The 19,008-nt window shown below is 34.8% G+C and overlaps 1 protein-coding gene and 2 pseudogenes across 1 annotated transcript in view; 1 reads left to right on the forward strand and 2 right to left on the reverse strand.

Annotated features, from left to right (window-relative positions):
* Positions 1-19,008, reverse strand: part of LOC137760731 (membrane cofactor protein-like) — a 46,312-nt gene that overhangs the window by 12,223 nt on the left and 15,081 nt on the right. Inside the window, exons 3-5 of the mRNA XM_068537635.1 lie at positions 18,867-18,969; positions 6,534-6,619; positions 5,508-5,702 (exon numbers count right to left, since the gene is read on the reverse strand). Of these exons, the coding sequence (XP_068393736.1) occupies positions 5,508-5,702; positions 6,534-6,619; positions 18,867-18,969 (384 nt within the window). The remainder of the gene's footprint in view (positions 1-5,507; positions 5,703-6,533; positions 6,620-18,866; positions 18,970-19,008) is intronic.
* On the reverse strand, positions 135-515 carry LOC137762948 (mediator of RNA polymerase II transcription subunit 9 pseudogene; annotated as a pseudogene).
* LOC137761735 (ubiquitin-ribosomal protein eL40 fusion protein-like) lies at positions 9,267-9,699 on the forward strand (annotated as a pseudogene).

The following is a 19,008-nucleotide window of genomic DNA, read 5'->3' on the forward strand; positions in this document are numbered from 1 at the left end:
CCACGTTCAGCTAAGCAGGCAGTATCAGAGACCCCCTCCACAGGGCTGGAGGCAGGGGGCCCATGCCCACCTCATCCCAGAGGCCAGCTCATCTACTCCTTGGGGATCTCAAACATGCACAGGCTCTTGTACTTCTACAGGAGCTCGTTCTTGGTCCGGACCTGCTCGCGGAGGCGGTGCAGCTGCTGCTGCTGCCGTTCGGGGCTCAGGTGGATGCCAGGCATGGCGCTGACCACCTTGCGCATCTCCTGGAACTTGGTCTTGAGGGCGTTCAGGTCCTGGTGGACATCAGGGCTGTCCTTGTCCATGCATTTGATGATGTTGTGAACCAGAGGGAGGAAGGAGCAGTTCTCCTCAGCCTTCACGCCGGCCGGGGATGGAGGCCTCAGCGGCACGGAGACCGGCGGCAGCGACTGCGGAGGCGGCAGCGGCTTCGTCTCGGGCAGCGGCGGCTCTGCGGGTGGCTGCAGCGCATCCTTGTCCTGCCGGCCAACAGACACCCCCACAGAAGCCATGGCGCCCAGGACCCACGCCAATATATAGCTTTTTAAACCAGAAGGAGGGTTTCTCTTTTCCTGTGGATCTGAATTTCCATCAGATATCATTTTTGTTCAGCCAGGAGAACTTATCAATTCTTGCAGTTCACGTTGGCTAATGACAAATTCTCTTAGCTTTTGTTTATCTGAAACTGTTTTTATTTACTTCACCTTCAGTTTTGAAAGAGTTCTCCTTGACAGGGAATTCTAGGATAAGTGCTTTATTTTTCTTCCAGCACATTAGCAGAAATTATTGTCTTCTCATCTCCACAGTTCCTTAGGAGAAGTCAGCTGTCATTCTTCCTTTGGGGTGAGGAAGGAAGAATGTAATATGTTCTTTTCCCCTCTCACTGGCTGCTTTTTCTTTTGTTTTTAGTTTAGTGAGGGTTTCTTGGTAAATTTTCAAAATTTATTTATCCTGCTAGGGTCACTGAATTTCCTGGACCTCTGTGGTTGTTGTTTTAGATCAAATTCAAATAATTGTCCAGATGAACTTAGTTGCAAAGCAGAAATAGAGTCACAGATGTAGAGAACAAACTTGTGGTTACCAAGGGGGGAAGCGGTGGGTGGGATGAATTGGGAGATTGGAATTGACATATATGCACTACTATGTATAAAATAGGTCACTAATGAGAACCTGCTGTATAGCACACGGAACTCTACTCAGTGATCTGTGGAGACCTAAATGTGAAGGAAATCTAAAAAAGAGTGGATATATGTATATGTATAACTGATTCACTTTGCTGTACAGCAGAAACTATCACAACATGGAAAAGCAAAAATACTCCAACAACAACAAAAAAAACCCCAAATAATTGTCTATACTGTTCTTTCTTTCTGAAACTCCAATTACATGTATGTGTACTGGTTGCTATTCTTCCACAGGTATATAAGTTTCTCTCCTCTCTCTCATTTAATATTTCTTTTCAAATCATGTTGGGTTTGTATTGTCTTGACTTCAGGTTCACTGTTATTTTCTCTGTTGTGCTAAACTGCTGATAATTGCACTAATGATTTTCTTTAATTTAGGTTTACTAGATAATATTTACGTATAATTAAACACTTTTAAGTGTACAAGTGTATGATGTTTAATACATACAAATAATTTATGTATCACAAAAAAAATAGAATGTTTCCATAACCTCCCCAAATTTCCTCATGCTACTTTGTAATCAACCCTCCCCATACCTCTAACTGTCTTCCTCACCCAGCCTACCATTGATCAATTTTCTATCCGTACAGTGTTGCTTTTCCAGAATGTCATACTGGGATCACTTTCTCTGAGTATGGCTTATTTCACTTAGTACAATGCATTCATTCCTGAGATTCATTTCTGTTGTTGCATGGATTAGAAGCATACTCCCTTTTATTGCAGAGTATTATTATATTGTATGGATATACCAAGGTTCTTCCTCCATTCACCAGTTCAAGGACATATGGGTTGCTTCCAGTGTGGGATGATTACAACTAAGCATGCTATGAATATTCTCATGCAGGTTTCTATGTATACATGTTTTCATTTTACTTGGATTGCAGAGTTGTACATTAAGTGTATGCTCAACTGTATAAGAAATTGCCAAATGGTGTTCCAAAATGGTCATACCACTTTGCATTCTTATCAGCAATGTATCAGAGTTCCAAATACTTCATATCCACATCAAAACATGGTATTGCTCATTTTTCTTTTTAATTTCAGCCATTCTAATAGATGTTTAGTGATATCGCATTGTGTTGTTAAATTACATTTCTGTTATTACTAATGATATTGATCAACTTTTCATGTGCTTTTTGGCATCCGCATATCTTCTTTGGTGAAACAAGTCTATGCAAATATGTTGCCCTTTTTTTTGTAAATTGGGTTGCTTTCTTCTTACTGTGTTTTGAGAGTTCTTTATATATCATAGGTAGAAATCCATTCAGAAATGTCCTTGGTAAATATTTTCTCCCAGTCTATGGCTCTTTCTTCTTTCTTAAAACAGTGTGTTTGTGAGCAGAAGTTCTTAGTTTTTAAGAAGTCTAGTTAACTTTTTTTCTTTAAAGGATAATGCTTTTAAGGTTTTTGAAGAAATCTTTGCTAAGTCACAAATATTTTCTATGTCTTCTAGTAAGTCTTATAGTTTAGGTTTTACATTTAAATCTATGATCAAGCATCTTTTCCAATCACAATGGTATGAAACTACAAATCAACTACAAGAAGAAAACTGGAAAAAAACCAACACATGGAGACTAAACAGCATGCTACTAAACAATCAATGGGTCAATGAAAAAACAAAAGGAAATAAAAAATATCTTAATACTAATGAAAATGGAAACAGTGCATTCCAAATCTATGCAATGTAGGAAAAACCGTTCTAAGAGATAAGTTTATAGCAATACAGGCCTACCGCAAGAACAAGAAAAATCTCAAGTAAACAATCTAAACCTACATCTATAGAAAAAAAAAACCTGAAAGTTTGTAGAAGGAGAAAATAATAAAGAACAAAGTTGAAATAAATAAAATTGAGAGTAAAAACAATAGAAAAGAGCAATGAAACTAAGAGCTGATTCTTTGAAAAGATTAAAAAAAGATTGGCAAACCTATAGCCACACTCATCAGGAAAGAAAAGAAAGTATCCAAATAAATAAAATTGGAAATAATAGAGAAGTTACAACCAATATCACAGAAATACAAAGGATCATAAGAGAATACTATGAACAATTATATACCTAAAATTGGAAAACCTGGAAGAAATGGATAAATTCCTAGAAACATACAATCTCCTAATACTGAGTCAATAAGAAATAGAAAATCTGAATAGACCAATTACCAGTAATGAAATTGAGTCAGTAATCAAATAACTCCCAACAAACAAAATCCACGACGACACAGGTTCACAGGTGAATTTTACCAAACATTTAAAGAACAGTTAACTTTTGCTTCAAAAGACACTATATAGGAATGAATAAAATGAACCATAGACTGGGAGAAAATAGAACTACCATATGACCCAGAAATTTTACCTCTGGGTATTAAACCAAAGAAAGCAAAACACTAATTCAAAAAGATTTATGTAGCCCTTTTTTCATTATAGCATTTTTTACAGTAGTTAAGACATGGAAGCAACCTAAGTGTCTACTGATAGAATAATGGAAGAAGATGTGGTATATATACAATGGAATATTACCTAGCCATAAAAAGAATGAAATCTTGCCATTTGAGACAACATCGATGGACCTAGAGGGTATTATGCAAAGTAAAATAAATCAGAGAAACACAAATACCATATTATTTCACTTATATGTGGGATCTACAAAACAAAACAAATGAACTAATAAAACAAAACAGAAACAGATTCATGGATACAGAGAAGAAACTGGTGATTGGCAGAGAAGAGGTGGCTGGGAGGATGGGCAAAATAAGTGAAGTGGATTAAAAGGCACAAACTTCTAGTTATAAAATAAATAAGTCATGAAGTTATGATATACAGAATAGAGAATATAGTTAATAATTCTGTAATAACTTTAAATGGTGACAAATGGGAACTAGACATCATGGTAATCATCTTTTTATGTATGTAAATGCTGAATCACTATGTTGTACATCTATCTGGTTTTGGCATCAGAGCAATGCTGTCCTTATGAAATGAGTTGAGAAGTATTCCCTCCTCTTGTGTTTTCTTAAGGCTTGGTATAGAGCTGCTATTATTTATTCCTTAAATACTTGGTAGAATTCCCCATTGAGGACATGGGGTCTGCAGTACTCTTTGTGAGAAGGATTAATTTGTCAAATGTATAGGCATAGAGTGGTTCATTTTATTCCCTCATTATCTTTCAAATGTCCACAGGATATTTCATGATGTCCCCTTTCTCACTCTCTGTATTGGTAATTTGTATCTTCTTTTTTCCTGTCAGACTGTCTATCGGTTTATCTATTTTATCAATTTTCTCAAGAACCACGTGCTGATTTCTTTGATTATCTCTGTTTTTTTTTCTCTTTTCAGTTTCATTGATTGCTAACTTTATTATTTCCTTGTGTTTTCTTGTTTTGGGTTTAATTTGCTCTTCTTTTTTAGTTTCTTATGGTAGAAGCTTAGATGATTGAGTTGAGACTTTTCTATTTTTCTGTCATAAGTATCTCATACTATAAATATCCTTCTGAGCAATACTTTTTCAGTATCCCACAACTTTTGATATATTGATATGCTGTTTTTCATTTTTATTCAGTTCAAAACACTTTCTAATTTCCCTTGTGACTGCTTCTTTGACTCATGGGTTACTTAGAAGTGTCTTTCATAGTTTTCAAATATTTGGGGATTTTACATATACCTTGTTTTGATTTCTATGAATACGTTTATTCCATTGTGATCAGGTAATATACTGGTAATAGTTTCAGTTTTTTGGAAACGTGTTAAAAATTATTGCCTAAAATATGATATTAGAGAATGTCCCATGTACACTTGAAAAGAATAAATATTTTGCTATTATTCAGTGGATCCTTCTTAAAGAGTCACATCTCATCCAGTGTCTCCCTGCTTTTGGTCACTCTGTATTCATTAAACATTGTTATTTAAATAAGTTTTGGCCATAGTTTAACAATCTTATCGGTGAGAGGGTTAGTCTTTTACCATTTCCTGCAGCCAGAACTCTCAGATGTCTTATAATACAAGTAAAACTTTCTTATTTTTTAAGCCAGTGTGTGTTGAGTTTTCTGATGCTTACAAACAAACAAACAAATAAACAGTCTTAACTCATGCATATACACAGTAGTTCATGATGTATAAATTGGAATGCCAAGGACATGTGGACTGACGTATGGGGAACTGTACAACTAGAACTATCTTTTAATTTGATTTGACCAATATTAAATTAATTAGAAGTCAGTTTAGCAGGAGGAGCAAGTACATAAATACTTTTACTTGTAGGTAAAAGTATTTATGAAGTGTTTCCACAGTATTTACAAATGCAGGAGGAAGTAAATGGAAATATTATTACCTTTACACTGAGGAGAGTCACTACTCCATCTGTCACTATCAACACAAACAAGCACACTCTCTCCAACAAGTGAATATTCATCTGGTCCATCTGAAGGATTACAACTATAAGTTACTATTTCATTATATTCATATTCGTCCTTGTAATTGGTGATTCTTCCATTTGTTATGTTTCTAGGTGTTGCACACAAAATCCCTTAAAAAGGGGGAAAGAAGGACATGAAGTAAAGGTAAAAGATTAGGACAGCATTAGCAAAGTCCTATGAACTGCCTTCAAAGAATTCATTAACATATGATTAATATAAGCTAGTTGTGAATCCAATGTCCATTTAGAAGAACGTCTTTATGTGAAAATGTATTATCCCAAATTCAAACCATTAATGTAGAAATTAACGTTTAGAATTAAACTTGTTTTCTGAAATATCTATATAAGATATGAAATACACATATTTATCTGCTAAGTTTTGTTTTCATCATCATGAAAGAGGCTGACAATTTAATGCTAAAATACACTTGTGATTAAAAATATAACTCAGTGCTAGTTGAGAAATGCTTTATGATTTATAAATATCTCTATTCACAAATTGGTTGTTCACATTAATACTGAGTATTACTGTCATTTTTCACTTTCATCCTTATGAGCATACAGTGAAATTTTCTAGAGGCTTCAAATGATGTGATTTTGCAACTGACTGAATCCACATCTCTTCCTTTAAGTCAGATATTAAAGTAATTTGCAAAAGTGTAAAACAATGCCACTATTCTCACTATCTGTTTTGGAAACTTTTGATTTTTCATAAAAATATGTTGCATATATTAACATGTATTGAGGTTACTCTTCTTAAAAATGAATTAATAATTATTTTTAAAACTTTTCTGTTTTAATTCCAATATAATAAATATTAAGACATAACCCATATAAAGAGAAGCTCTTTGGTGTCTATGTTAATTTGAAAGCATAAAGGGTTCCCCAGGCCAAAAAGTTTGAGAACTGCTGCTCTATGTTCTAAAGAGAGAATATACTTACTTTCACATAATGGGGGATTATCACCCCATATCACATTATTTCCAGAAATTTCACAATATAGAATTCTTGATCCAATCATGTAAAAACTAAATGAGAAAAGAAAAGTTATTATGTTCTTTAGCAATTACAAGATGTGCATAATAATGAAAAAAATTTTTATATGGTTGTTTTTCTGCACTATAGTAATTTGAGAGAGAAGTTTCTTAAAATATAATGGATGTGCTAAATCTGCAACACAACCAAATAAAGAATTTCTGTATGTGGACATACATTGGCCTACAGCAAAATGTCTAAATTACTATCATGCCTGTCAGTGTAACCCCTTTGCTATCTCTGGCAAATGTGTCACATGTTCACTTCTACACTTTTGCTCACACCATTCTCCTCAGCAAGGACTGAGAAGAGAGATCAGGCCCTAGAGCTTGTGACTGCTTCTTTGACTCATGGGTTACTTAGAAGTGTCTTTCATAGTTTTCAAATATTTGGGGATTTTACATATACCTTGTTTTGATTTCTATGAATACATTCATTCCATTGTGATCAGGTAATATGCTGGTAATAGTTTCAGTTTTTTGGAAATGTGTTAAAAATATGATATTAGAGAATGTCCTATGTACACTTGAAAAGAATAAACATTTTGCTATTATTCAGTGGATCCTTCTTAAAGAGTCACATCTCCTCCAGTGTCTCCCTGCTTTTGCCTGGCTTCAAGTTCCAGCTCTAAGACTGACTTCTTATTTGAGCTTGGGCAATCCCCTTAAGCAAGTTTCTCTTGCTCAGTTTCCTCATCTATGAAAAGGGGGATAATAGGGGATAATCCCTCATGGGATTGTTTTGAGGACTGGATGAGTTGGCATCTGGCACAAGGTACTAGGTAAGTTGTAACTCTTATTAATATTCTAGGTACTAGGTAAGTCATAACTCCTATTAATATTCTTCAGATCAAAATACAGGCATATCTCATTTGATTGCTCTTCACTTTATTGAGTTTTTAACAATTGAAGGTGTATGTCAACCTTGAATCGAGCAAGTCTATTTGTGTCATTTTTCCAAAAGTGTTTGCTCACTTTGTATCTCTTGTCACGTTTTGGTAAATATCACATATTTCAACTTTATTACTATTATTATACTTGTTACAGTCATCTGTGATCAATGATTTTTAATGTTACTACTATGACTCGCTAAAGGTTCAGATTATGGTTAACATTTTTTGGCAATATGGTATTTTAAAATTAATGTATGTACATTTTTTAGACATAATTCTATTGTGCACTTAGTAGACTATGGTATAGTGTAAACATATTTTAAAAATTCATTTGACTTGCTTTATTGCAGTGGTCTGGAACTGAACCTGCAGTATCTCCAAGGTATGCCTATACATTCCTAGGAGTAGCTCAGGAATACTCCTACTTGATGAAATCTTCTCTGATGATTTAAATTCACAGTACCCTCTCCTCCTCCTGAACTCTCATTGTAATGATTGTGAGTGACTTTATCTATTTAATACTTCTTCTCATTTACTATTTTGCTTTGATGCCTCTCTTGTATTTCTCAAGAAGGATACAACTTCTTTAAGAAGAGTCTATGTATTGAACTTTTGGTATCCTTCAAAATACCTAGCAGGCTCTCTCTATATAAATATTTACTGAATGTTCCATTATTTTTAATTGATCAATTTAAAGAATACTGTACCTGCTTCCAGCTGACTTTTCCCCCAAGGCTCACTCATTGATTCTAGATTATAATGTGTGTTTCTGGGATGATGGCAAGTTAAGAGGCACCAGGAATCTGTCTCCCCACCTTGACAACAATTGCACTGGTAGAATCTGCCTGATGTCACTATTTTGGAACTCTGGGCTCTGTTGATGATTTGCAATTTCCAGGTAAAGACTTGAACAGGTTAAATTGACTTATTCTGGTCAACTTCTGTTCTTAGCACAGTGGCAACTACCCATCCCCATTCACAGCAGTATGGCAAGGATCTGTGCATGTGTTCCCAGAGCAGCCTACAAGTAGCCTGTGGGAGCCTGGGTGGTCAAAAAGGACCCTGTCCTCCAAATATGAAGATCTGTGTTCTTATCACTGATTGCTGCTTCTGATCACAGAATCAGTCAAAGAGGTGGCAAGCCATTGTTGTCACACCTACCCTCACTCTTGCAAGCCCCTTCCACCCTGGCTGAAGTAACTTTCAGGGGACTTAAATATCCAGTGTGCTTTGTTCCCCACTTCATTTTTTGCTTTTTCCCCTTTCAGAAGCCAGACATTAAACACTAGAACATTCAAAAGCAACTGCAAACTCAGGAGAAATCAGAAAGTGGTTGTTCGTGCCCAGGGAAAGGCTCAGGAAAGACCTGAGATAATCTTCAGTTTATACATCAGGCTGATCTTCAACACAGAGACACCATACAACAATAAAAAATAACATAAAAGAGCAAGCTCTAGGGAAGTGGGGAAATCTAATTTCCAGGGTTACCAGATTATTAGATTCAAATGTTCTGTTCAGTAAAAGAAAAAAAAAGTCACAAGGCATACAAAGAAACAGGAGAGTATGGGCCATTCAAAGGAAGAAATAAATCAACAGAAATTGTCCTTGAAAGAGAACTGATGGCAGACCTACTAGACAAAGACTTTAAAATAACTGTCTCGTGAAGGCACTCTTAGCAGTAAATCGATGAATGCCCGTTCTGCTGCCTGATCTTTTTTCAGTGAGGGGGCTGAGTTGCAGACATAGAGATGCAGACCTTTATGAAGACCCTGCAAGCAAGAACATCACTCTCAAGGTCAGGCCCAGTGTCACCACTGAAAACATCAAAGCTAAAATCCAAGACAAGGAGGACATCTTGCTTCCCCAACATCATTGAATTTTTGCAGGCAAACAGCTGGGGGATGACCACACTCTCTCAGACTACAATATCCAGAAAGAATCCACCTTGCACTTGGTGCTTTGCCTGTGGGGTGGCATCACTGAGCCTTCCCTCCACAAGCTTGCCCCAAAATACATTGCTACAAAATGATCTGCCACAAGAGTTATGCTCACCTGCATCTCCATGCTGCCAACTGCCACAAGAAGAAATGTGGCCACACCAACAACCCGTGCCTCCAGAAAATGTCAAATAATGCCTCTCCACTGGCTCCTCCTTTGCCTGCAGGGAGGCTTCCTGCCTAAGCCCCATGGGCCTTGGGACTCAATAAAATTTGAAAGAAAAAATGACTGCCTTAAAGATGTTTAAAGAACTAAAGGAAGAAATCTAGAAAGTCAAGAAAATATGTGTAAAACATGGAAATCTCAATTAGGAGACAGAAAACCTAGAAAAAAACCTAAAGGAAATTCTGGAGTTGAAAAGTACAATAATGGAAATTAAAAATTCACTGGAGGAAATAAAGGCACATTTGAGCAGAAAGAAGAAAGAATCAGAGAACTTGAATACAGGACAAAGGAAATTATTGACTCTGAGGAACAGAAAGAAAAATGAAGAAAAATGAACAGAGCCTATGGGATCTGTGGGACACCAACAGGCATACTAACATATACACTGTGGGACTCTCAGAAGGAGAAGATACAGAGAAAAGAGCAGAGAGAATATTTGAAAAAATGATGGCTGAAAACTACCAAATTTCATGAAAGATGTGAAATAAGTAAGCCAAAAGCTCAATGAACTCTAAGATGAACTCAAAGAGACCCACACTAAGACACATAATAATCAAACTTTCAAAAGACAAAGAGAGAATACTGAAAGCCACGAGAGAGAGAGAGAGAAAATCATCACATACAGGGGATCCTAAATAAGATTATGAGATTTCTCATTAGGAACTCAGAGTCCCCAAGACAGTGGGCAGATATGCTCAAAGTGCTAAAAGAAAAAAAACCTTATCAAACAAAATCCTCTATCCAGCAAAACTGTGCTTCAGAAGTGAGGGAGAAATTAGGACCTTTTCAGAAATAAAAGCCAAGAGAGTTTGTGACCACTAGACCTCAACTGCAAGAAATACTCAAAGGAGTCCTGCAAGGTGAAATAAAAGGACACTAGACAGTAACTCAACTCTGTGTGGAAAAATAAAGATCTCACTAAAAGTAAATGTGTGGACAGTTACGAAAGCTAGCATTGCTGTAAAGGTGGTTTGCAGCTACAGTTTTTGTAGTTAATTTGGTATAAGTTCAAATTGGAGTTTTATAACTGTAGGATGTTAAATGTAATCCCCATGGTAACCACAAACAAAATAGCTACAGAATGTAATGATACCAAAGGAAATGATACAGGAATTTATACATATCACTATAAAAATCAACTAAACACAAAAGAAAACAGTAATACAGGAAATGAGGGGGAAAAAAGCTATAAGGCATAGAGAAAACAAATGGCACAATGACAGAAATAAGTACCTCCTGTCAGTAGTTATATTAATTGTAAATGGATTAAACTCTTAATCAAAAGACAGAAATTGACAGAATGCATAAAAACACATGATCCTACTATATGCTGTCTACAAGAGACTGACATGACATCCACAGACACAAGTGGGTTGAAAGTGAAAGGGTGGGAAAAGATACTCCATGCTAGTAGTAACCAAAAGAGAGCAGGAATGACTATACTAATTCAGACAAAATAGACTTTAAACCAAAAGTGTACAAGAGACAAAGAAAGACATTATATATTAAAAAGTGTTAAGTACTGGAAAAAGATATAACAATTACAAACATTTATGCATCTAATGAGAGGTCACCTGAATATATGAAGAAAAAATGACAGAACTGAAGAGAAAAGCACACATTTCTACATAATAGGCATTTCTACAATAATAGTTGGAGATTTCAATGCCTCACTCATCATAATGGATTGAACAACTAGATAGAAGATAAGTAAGGAAGTGGAGGACTTCAACAATACAATACCAACTAGATCTCACAGATATATACAGAGCATTCTACCTAACAACAACAGAATACAGTCTTCTCAAGTGCACATGGGACATTTTCCAGGTGAGACCATATGTTAAGTCACAGATGAAAAACACAAATTAATGTTCTTCATAACATAATGACATAATAAATAATACGTAATTATTATGTATTAATATGCTAGGTTAATTAATTATGTCAGTCTAAAAATTAAATATTAATTAATCAATAGATTTAAAAAGAGAGATATACAAAGTATGTTCTTTGACCACAACTGGACAAACTTAAAAATCAAAATCAAAAGGGAAATTGGAAAATTCTCAAAATAGTGAAAATTAAAATTGAAAATTAAACTGCTTTTAAGCAACCAGTGAGTCAAAGAAGAAATCAAAACGGCACTTAGAATACATTTTGACATGAATGGAAATGAAAATATAACATACCAAAACTTATGGAATTCAGCAAAAGCAGTGCCGAGGGGGAACTTTAAAGCCATAGATGCTTACAATAAAAAATGCAAAACATTACACACTCTGAAACCCAAGCCAGAGGCAGTAATTTGAAAGGAGCCTGGGTCAGACCCACTCGTTGATCTTGGAGAGCCTCCTAAAGAGGAAGGAAGCAACTGGCCTCCTCCTGGGAACACAGAGGGAGGTCATTCTACCATGAGGACAGTGGTGCTTGAAAAACTGCCATTTTGGGAGGGTCTCCCTAGCTTATTAGGGTTGGGGGCTTATCCACTCACCAGTTAGCTGGTACCAGCCCTAGGATGCACTGGGCTGAACAGCCAGACACACTGGGACCTAGTCTTGCCCACTAGCAGGTCGATACCAGCCCTAGGAGACCCTGGGCCATGCAGACAGCTGCACCAAGACACAGCCCCACCCATTAGTGGGCCATCAGTTTCTGCATGAGGCATGGCCTGGCAGCCAACCAGCCTTGGAGCCAGCACTGCCTATCAGTGTTCCCCAGTAGTTGACCCTGCCACAACAAAAGAGACTATGCAACCCACATAAGGGACAACACTAGAGCATATAGGTATAGTAAACAGAGGGGAATATGTTGCTGGGCCATGTAGGACATTTCCTATATAAGACCACTTCTCCAAAATTGAGAAACATAACTGAACTACCTAGTATATAGAAATAAACACAGAGAATTAGGTAAATGGAAATCAAAAGAAAGCCAGGATACAAATACTTATATCAGACAAAATAATTTAAAACAAAGACTGCTACAAGAGGAAAAGAAGTACACTACATAAAGATCAAGGGATCAGTTCAAGAAGAAGATATAGCAATTTTAAATATATATGCACCCAATATATGACCACCTAAATATATAAGGAAAATTTAACGGATATAAAGGGAGAAATTGACAGCAACACAATAATAGTAGGGGACTTTAACACCCCACTTACATCGATGGACAGATCATGCAGACAGGAAATCAATAAGGAAACACTGGCTTTAAATGGTACATTAGATCGGATGGACATAATAGATATGTATGGAACATTACATCCAAAGCAGAAGAATGTATTATACATTTTTTTCAAAGGCACATGGAACTTTCTCCAAGATAGATCACATTCTAGGCCACAAAACAAGCCTTGGTAAATTTAAGAAAATTGAAATCATATCAAGCATGTTTTCTGACCACAAAGACATGAGACTAGAAGTCAAGTATTAACAGTAACATGTGAAGGTTAAACGTTATGCTACTAAATAACCAATGGATCACTGATGTAATCAAAGAAGAATTAAAAAAAAACACTGCAGACAAATGAAAATGAAAACACAATGATCCAAAATCTATGGGATGCAGCAAAAGCAGTTCTAAGAGGGTAGTTTATAGCAATACAAACTTACCTCAGGAAACAAGAAAAATCTCTATTAAACAACCTAACCTTACACCTAAAGGAAGTAGGAAAAGAAGAACAAACAAAACCCAAAGCTAGTAGAAGGAAAGAAATCATAAAGATCAAGGCAGAAATAAATGAAATGGAGACAAAAAAATTAGAAAAGATCAGTGAATTGAAGACCTGATACTTTGAAAGATAAACAAGTTATAACCAGACTCATCAAGAAAAAACGAGGGCCTAAATCAATAAAATCAGAAATCAAAATGAAGAACATAACAACCAACACCACAGAAACACAAAGGATCATAAAAGTTTACTATGAACAACTATATGGCAATAAAATTAACAACCCAGAAGAAATGCACAAATTCCTAAAAATGCACAATCTCCTAAGACTGAACAAGGAAGAAATAGAAAATATTAACTGACCAATTACCAGTAATGAAATTAAATCACTAATAAAAAAAACTCTCAACAAACTAAAGTCACATAGGTGAGTTCTAGCAAACATTTAGAGAAGAGTTGATACCTATCTTTCTCAAAATACATTGTATAGCACAGGGAATATTGCCAATATTTTATGATAACGATAAATGGATTATAATCTATAAAAGTTTTGAATCACTATGTTGTACACCTGAAACTAATATAATATTGTAAATCAACTATACCTCGTTAAAAATGTTAACACCTATCCTTCCCAAGCTACTTCAAAAAATATAAATGGAAGGAACACTTTCAAATGCATTCTAAAAGGCCAGGATCACCCTGATACTAAAACTAGACAAAGACACCCAACAAAAGAAAATTATAGACCAATATCCTTGATGAACATAGCTACAAAAATGCTTAATAAAATATTAGCAAAGAAATTCAAAACTACTTTAAAAGGATCATACACCATGATCAAGTGGGATTTATTTCAGGGATGTATGGAGGGTTCAATATCATCAATCAGTGTGATATAACACATTAACACATTGAAGAATAAAAATCATAGATTATCTCACAGATGCAGAAAGCTTTTAACAAATTTAACATCCATTTATGATAAAAAAAAAACCTCTCAACATAGTGCATATAGAGGGAACATACCTCAATATAATATAGGCCATATATGACAAGCCCACAAATAACATACTCAGTGGTAACAAGCAGAAAGCATTTCCTCTAAGATCAGGAACAGGACAAGGATGCCCACTCTCACCACTTTTATTCAACATGGTATTGGAAGTCCTAGCCACAGGCATCAAACAAGAAAAATACATGATAGGAATCCAAATTGGAAAGGAGGAAGTAAAACTGTTACTGTCTGCTGATGATTTGCTACTATATACAGAAAATCCTAAAGATGTCACCAAAAACTATTAGAACTAAATAATCAATTAAGTAAAGTTGAAGGATAAAAAGTTAATGTACAGAAATCTGTTGTGTTTCTATACACTAAAAACAAACTAGCAGTCAGATAAATTAATAAAACAATCCCATTTGTAATTGCATCAAAAGAATAAAGTACCTGGGAATAAAGTTAACCAAGGAGGTAAAAGACCTCTACTTGGAAAACTGTAAGATACAATGAAAGAAATTGAAGATGGCAGAAGAAAATGGAAAGATATACCATGCTCATGGATTGGAAGAGTTAATATTGTTAAAATGACCGTATTCCCCAAGACAACCTTCAGGTTCAATGCAATCCCTATCAAAATACCAATGGCATTTTTCACAGAATTAGAACAAATAATTCTAAAATTTGTATGGAAACACAATAGACCCCATATCACCAAACAATCTTGAGGAACAACAAAGCTGGAGTTATCACATCCCCTTATTTCAAAGTGTACTACAAAGCTACGGTAACCAAAACAATGTGATACATAAACAGACACATGGATCAATGAAACAGAATAGATTGACCAGAAATATATCCATGCTTATATGGTAAATTAATCTATGGCAAAGGAGACAAGAATATGCAATGGGGGAAAGACAGTCTCTTGAATAAATGGTGTTGGGAAAATGGATACATGCCAAAGAATCAAACTAGACTACTTTCTCAAACCACATACAAAAATAAAGTAAAAATGGATTAAAGACTTAAATGTAGGACCTGAAACCATAAAACTTCTAGAAGAAAGCATAGCTAGTATGCTCTTTGATATCAGTCTTAAAAATAATTTTTCAGATCTGTCCCTTCTGTAAGGGAAACAAAAACAAAAAATAAACAAATGGGACTACATCAAAGTAAACACTTTTCACACAGCAAAGAAAACTATCAACAAAATGAAATGTGAGAAGATATTTGCAAATGTTATATCTGATAGAATGTTAATACTCAAAATACACAAGGAACTCATGCAACTCAAAATTTAAAAAAATAATAAAAAATGGGCAGAGGACTTGAACAGACATTTTTCCAAGGAAGATATGCAGGTGGCCACTAGACATATAAAAAGATGCTTAACATCTAATCATCAAGGAAATGCAAATCAAAAGCACAATGAGTAATCACCCCACACTTATCAGAATGGCTGTGATCAAAAGACAACAAATAACAAGTGTTGGTGAGGAAGTGGAGAAAAAGGAACGTCATGTAAATTGGTATAGCCACTTTGGAAAACAGTGTGGAGGCTCCTCAAGAAGATAAAAATATAACTACCATATGATCCATCAATTCCACTTCTGAGTATTTTTATGAAGATAAGAAAACCATTAATTCAAAAAAGTATATGTACCCCTACGTTCATTGCAGCATTATTGAAAATAGTCAAGATATGGTAGCAAACTATCTGCCCTTAAATAGAATGACTGGATTAAATATATATATAATTCATATATGAATTTCATATATGAATTTCATGTATATATGAATTCATGTATATATGAAGTTTTAAATTGTCAAATTAGATGTATGTATGTATATACACACACACACAAACAAAATGGAATAGAATTCAGCCATGAAAACAGGGAAATCATGCCATTAGCAACAACGTGGATGGACCTAGAGAGTATTATGCTAAGTGAGATAAGTCAGACAAATACAAATATTGCATGATTTCACCTATATGTGCAATTTAAACATAAAGCAAGTGAAGAAACATAACAAAACAGAAACAGACTCCAGTTACAGAGAACAAAAAGGTGGTTGCCAGAGGGAGGAGAAGTGAAATAGGTGAAGGAGATTAAGAGGTACAAACCTCCAGTTACAAAAGAAATGTAAAAGGATGAAACGTACAGCCTGGAGAAAATAGTCAATAAATTGTAATAACTTTGTATGGTGACGATGGTAACTAGACTTATCATGATAATCATCTTGAAATGTATGGGAATATCAAATCCGTATGTGATGCACTTGGAACTAATTTAGTTTGTAGGTAAATTATTCTTCAATTAGAAGTTAGAAGAGAGCTCTAAAATAAACAACCTAATGTTACAACTTAAGGATCTAGAGAAAGAAGAACTAAACCCAAAACTAGCAGAAGGAAGTAAATAATAAAGATTAAAGCAGAGATAAAAAATAGAGAAGAGAAATTCGTAGAGAACATCAATGAAACCAAAAGTTTGTTTTCAAAAAGAGCAAGAGCGGGGGAGGGGGTGGGGTGAATTGCAAGATTGGGATTGACCTATATACACTACTACATATAAAACAGATAACTAGTGAGGACCTACTGTATAGCACAGCAAACTCTACTCAGTGCTCTATGGTGACCTAAATGGGAAGGAAATGCAAAAAGTAGGGGATATATGTATATGTATAGCTGATTCACTTTGCTGTATAGCAGAAACTAACACAACATTGTGAAGCAACTATACTCCAATAAAAATTAATTTTAAAAAAAAGGAGCAAGAAAATTAACAAACCCTTAGCTAGATGGACTAAGCAAAAAGAAAGATCCAAATTACTAAAATCAGAAATGAAATTGAAGACATTATCACTTAGTTCTACAGGAAAAAGAATATTATGAGAGTTCTATGAATAATTTTATGCCAACAAATGGATAGCCTAGATATAATGGACAAATTCCTATAAACACAAAACCTACCAAGACTTAATTATAAAAAAGTAGAATATCTGAATCAACTATGACTACTAAGGAGATTGAATCAGTAGTCAAACATCTCCCAATAAAGAAGAGTCCTAGACCTGATGTTTTCACTTGTTAATTCTGCCAAACATTTAAAAGAGAAGTGATACCAATCCTTCTCAACCTTTTCCAAAAAATTGAAGAGGAAGGAAGTCTTCTGAACTTACTCTATGAGACCAGTGTAACCATGACACCAAAGCTAGATAAAGACATTACAAGAAAGGAAACTACAGAACAATATCCTTTATAAACATGGATGCAAAAATCCTCAACATTATACTAGCAAACAATTCATCAGCATATAAAAAGGATTGAAAACCATGACCAAATGGAAATTATTCCTAGAATGCTAGGATGGCTCAACACATGAAAATCAATCAATGTAATATGCCACATCAACAGAATGAAGGGGAAAAGCCACATGATAATCTCAATTGGAGAAAAAAAGCATTTGACAAAATTCAACATCTTTCATGATAAAAAATACTCAACAAACAAGAAGCGGATGGGAACTGCCTCAAGATAATAAATGCCATACATGAAAAACACAATGCAAACATCATACTTAATGGCGAAAATATGAAAGATTTTCCTCTAAGATGAGAAAAGGCAAGGAGGCTCACTTTTACCATTTCAATTCAATATAGTACTGGAAGCTCTAGGCAGAGCAATTAAGCAAGAAAAAGAAATAAAAGGCATCCAAATTGGAAAGAAAGAAGTAAACTTATCCCTGTTTGCAGATGATATGATTGTATATGTATAACACCCTAAAGATTCCACACATACACAAAAATATTAGAAATATTAAATGAATTCAGCAAAATATGATTAAAGTTAATATTAAGAAAACCTATTGCATTTCCACAGTGTATTATATTTACCCTCTAAATTCATATTTTAAAATAAATGCCCAGTATACCCAATATATACTATTAAAGGAGCTCTGTAGAACAAAAGTTATTATTAAAGGCTCAGTACCTCTTTTTGAGATGCTTCACTCCCTTGTATCAGTCTTAAAAATAAGTTTTTCCAACTAAGAGATCATGATCAACATTATCGTCCAGGTTAGGCAGATCAATTTGGATCTTGTAAAACTACAGATTATCTCAATATGAGTAACTTTGGTTGGCAATTCTACCTCTTATTTCCATAAGCCCTACTTAAACTCTGAGAACTGATAATTTTAAACAGGGTACTCTTTATTTTCAAGAATAAAGTTACCATGATTACTACATCTTAAATACATACAATAGGCTTATTATTACATATAGTAAGTTATACAGTTTTACTTTGTTTCAATTTAAACTTCTTTCTAATTACACATCTTTTAAGTCTTCATAAAAACAAGAGTTGCTTGGCTACAAGTACAACTTGTCACATAGAAAGCAAAATGAAATCAAATTTACAGGAATGCTTAAGAAGAGGAGAAAACAAAAATGGAATTAGTAACACTTAACCTTATTTCTGCTAAGGAGCATCTTACTTACCCCTCATTACAAAAATAGTGAGCTTGTGAACCAAACATAGTACTTCCATTTACATAGTTAACGTGGCCATTTACAGGATCTCCTAGATTAGGACACAATTTTCCTAAAAGAAAATATTCAAATATGTTGGTTTATACCAATT

The sequence above is a fragment of the Eschrichtius robustus genome, chromosome 3 (assembly GCF_028021215.1).
Source record: "Eschrichtius robustus isolate mEscRob2 chromosome 3, mEscRob2.pri, whole genome shotgun sequence".
In the NCBI taxonomy this organism is placed as follows: Eukaryota; Metazoa; Chordata; class Mammalia; order Artiodactyla; family Eschrichtiidae; genus Eschrichtius; species Eschrichtius robustus.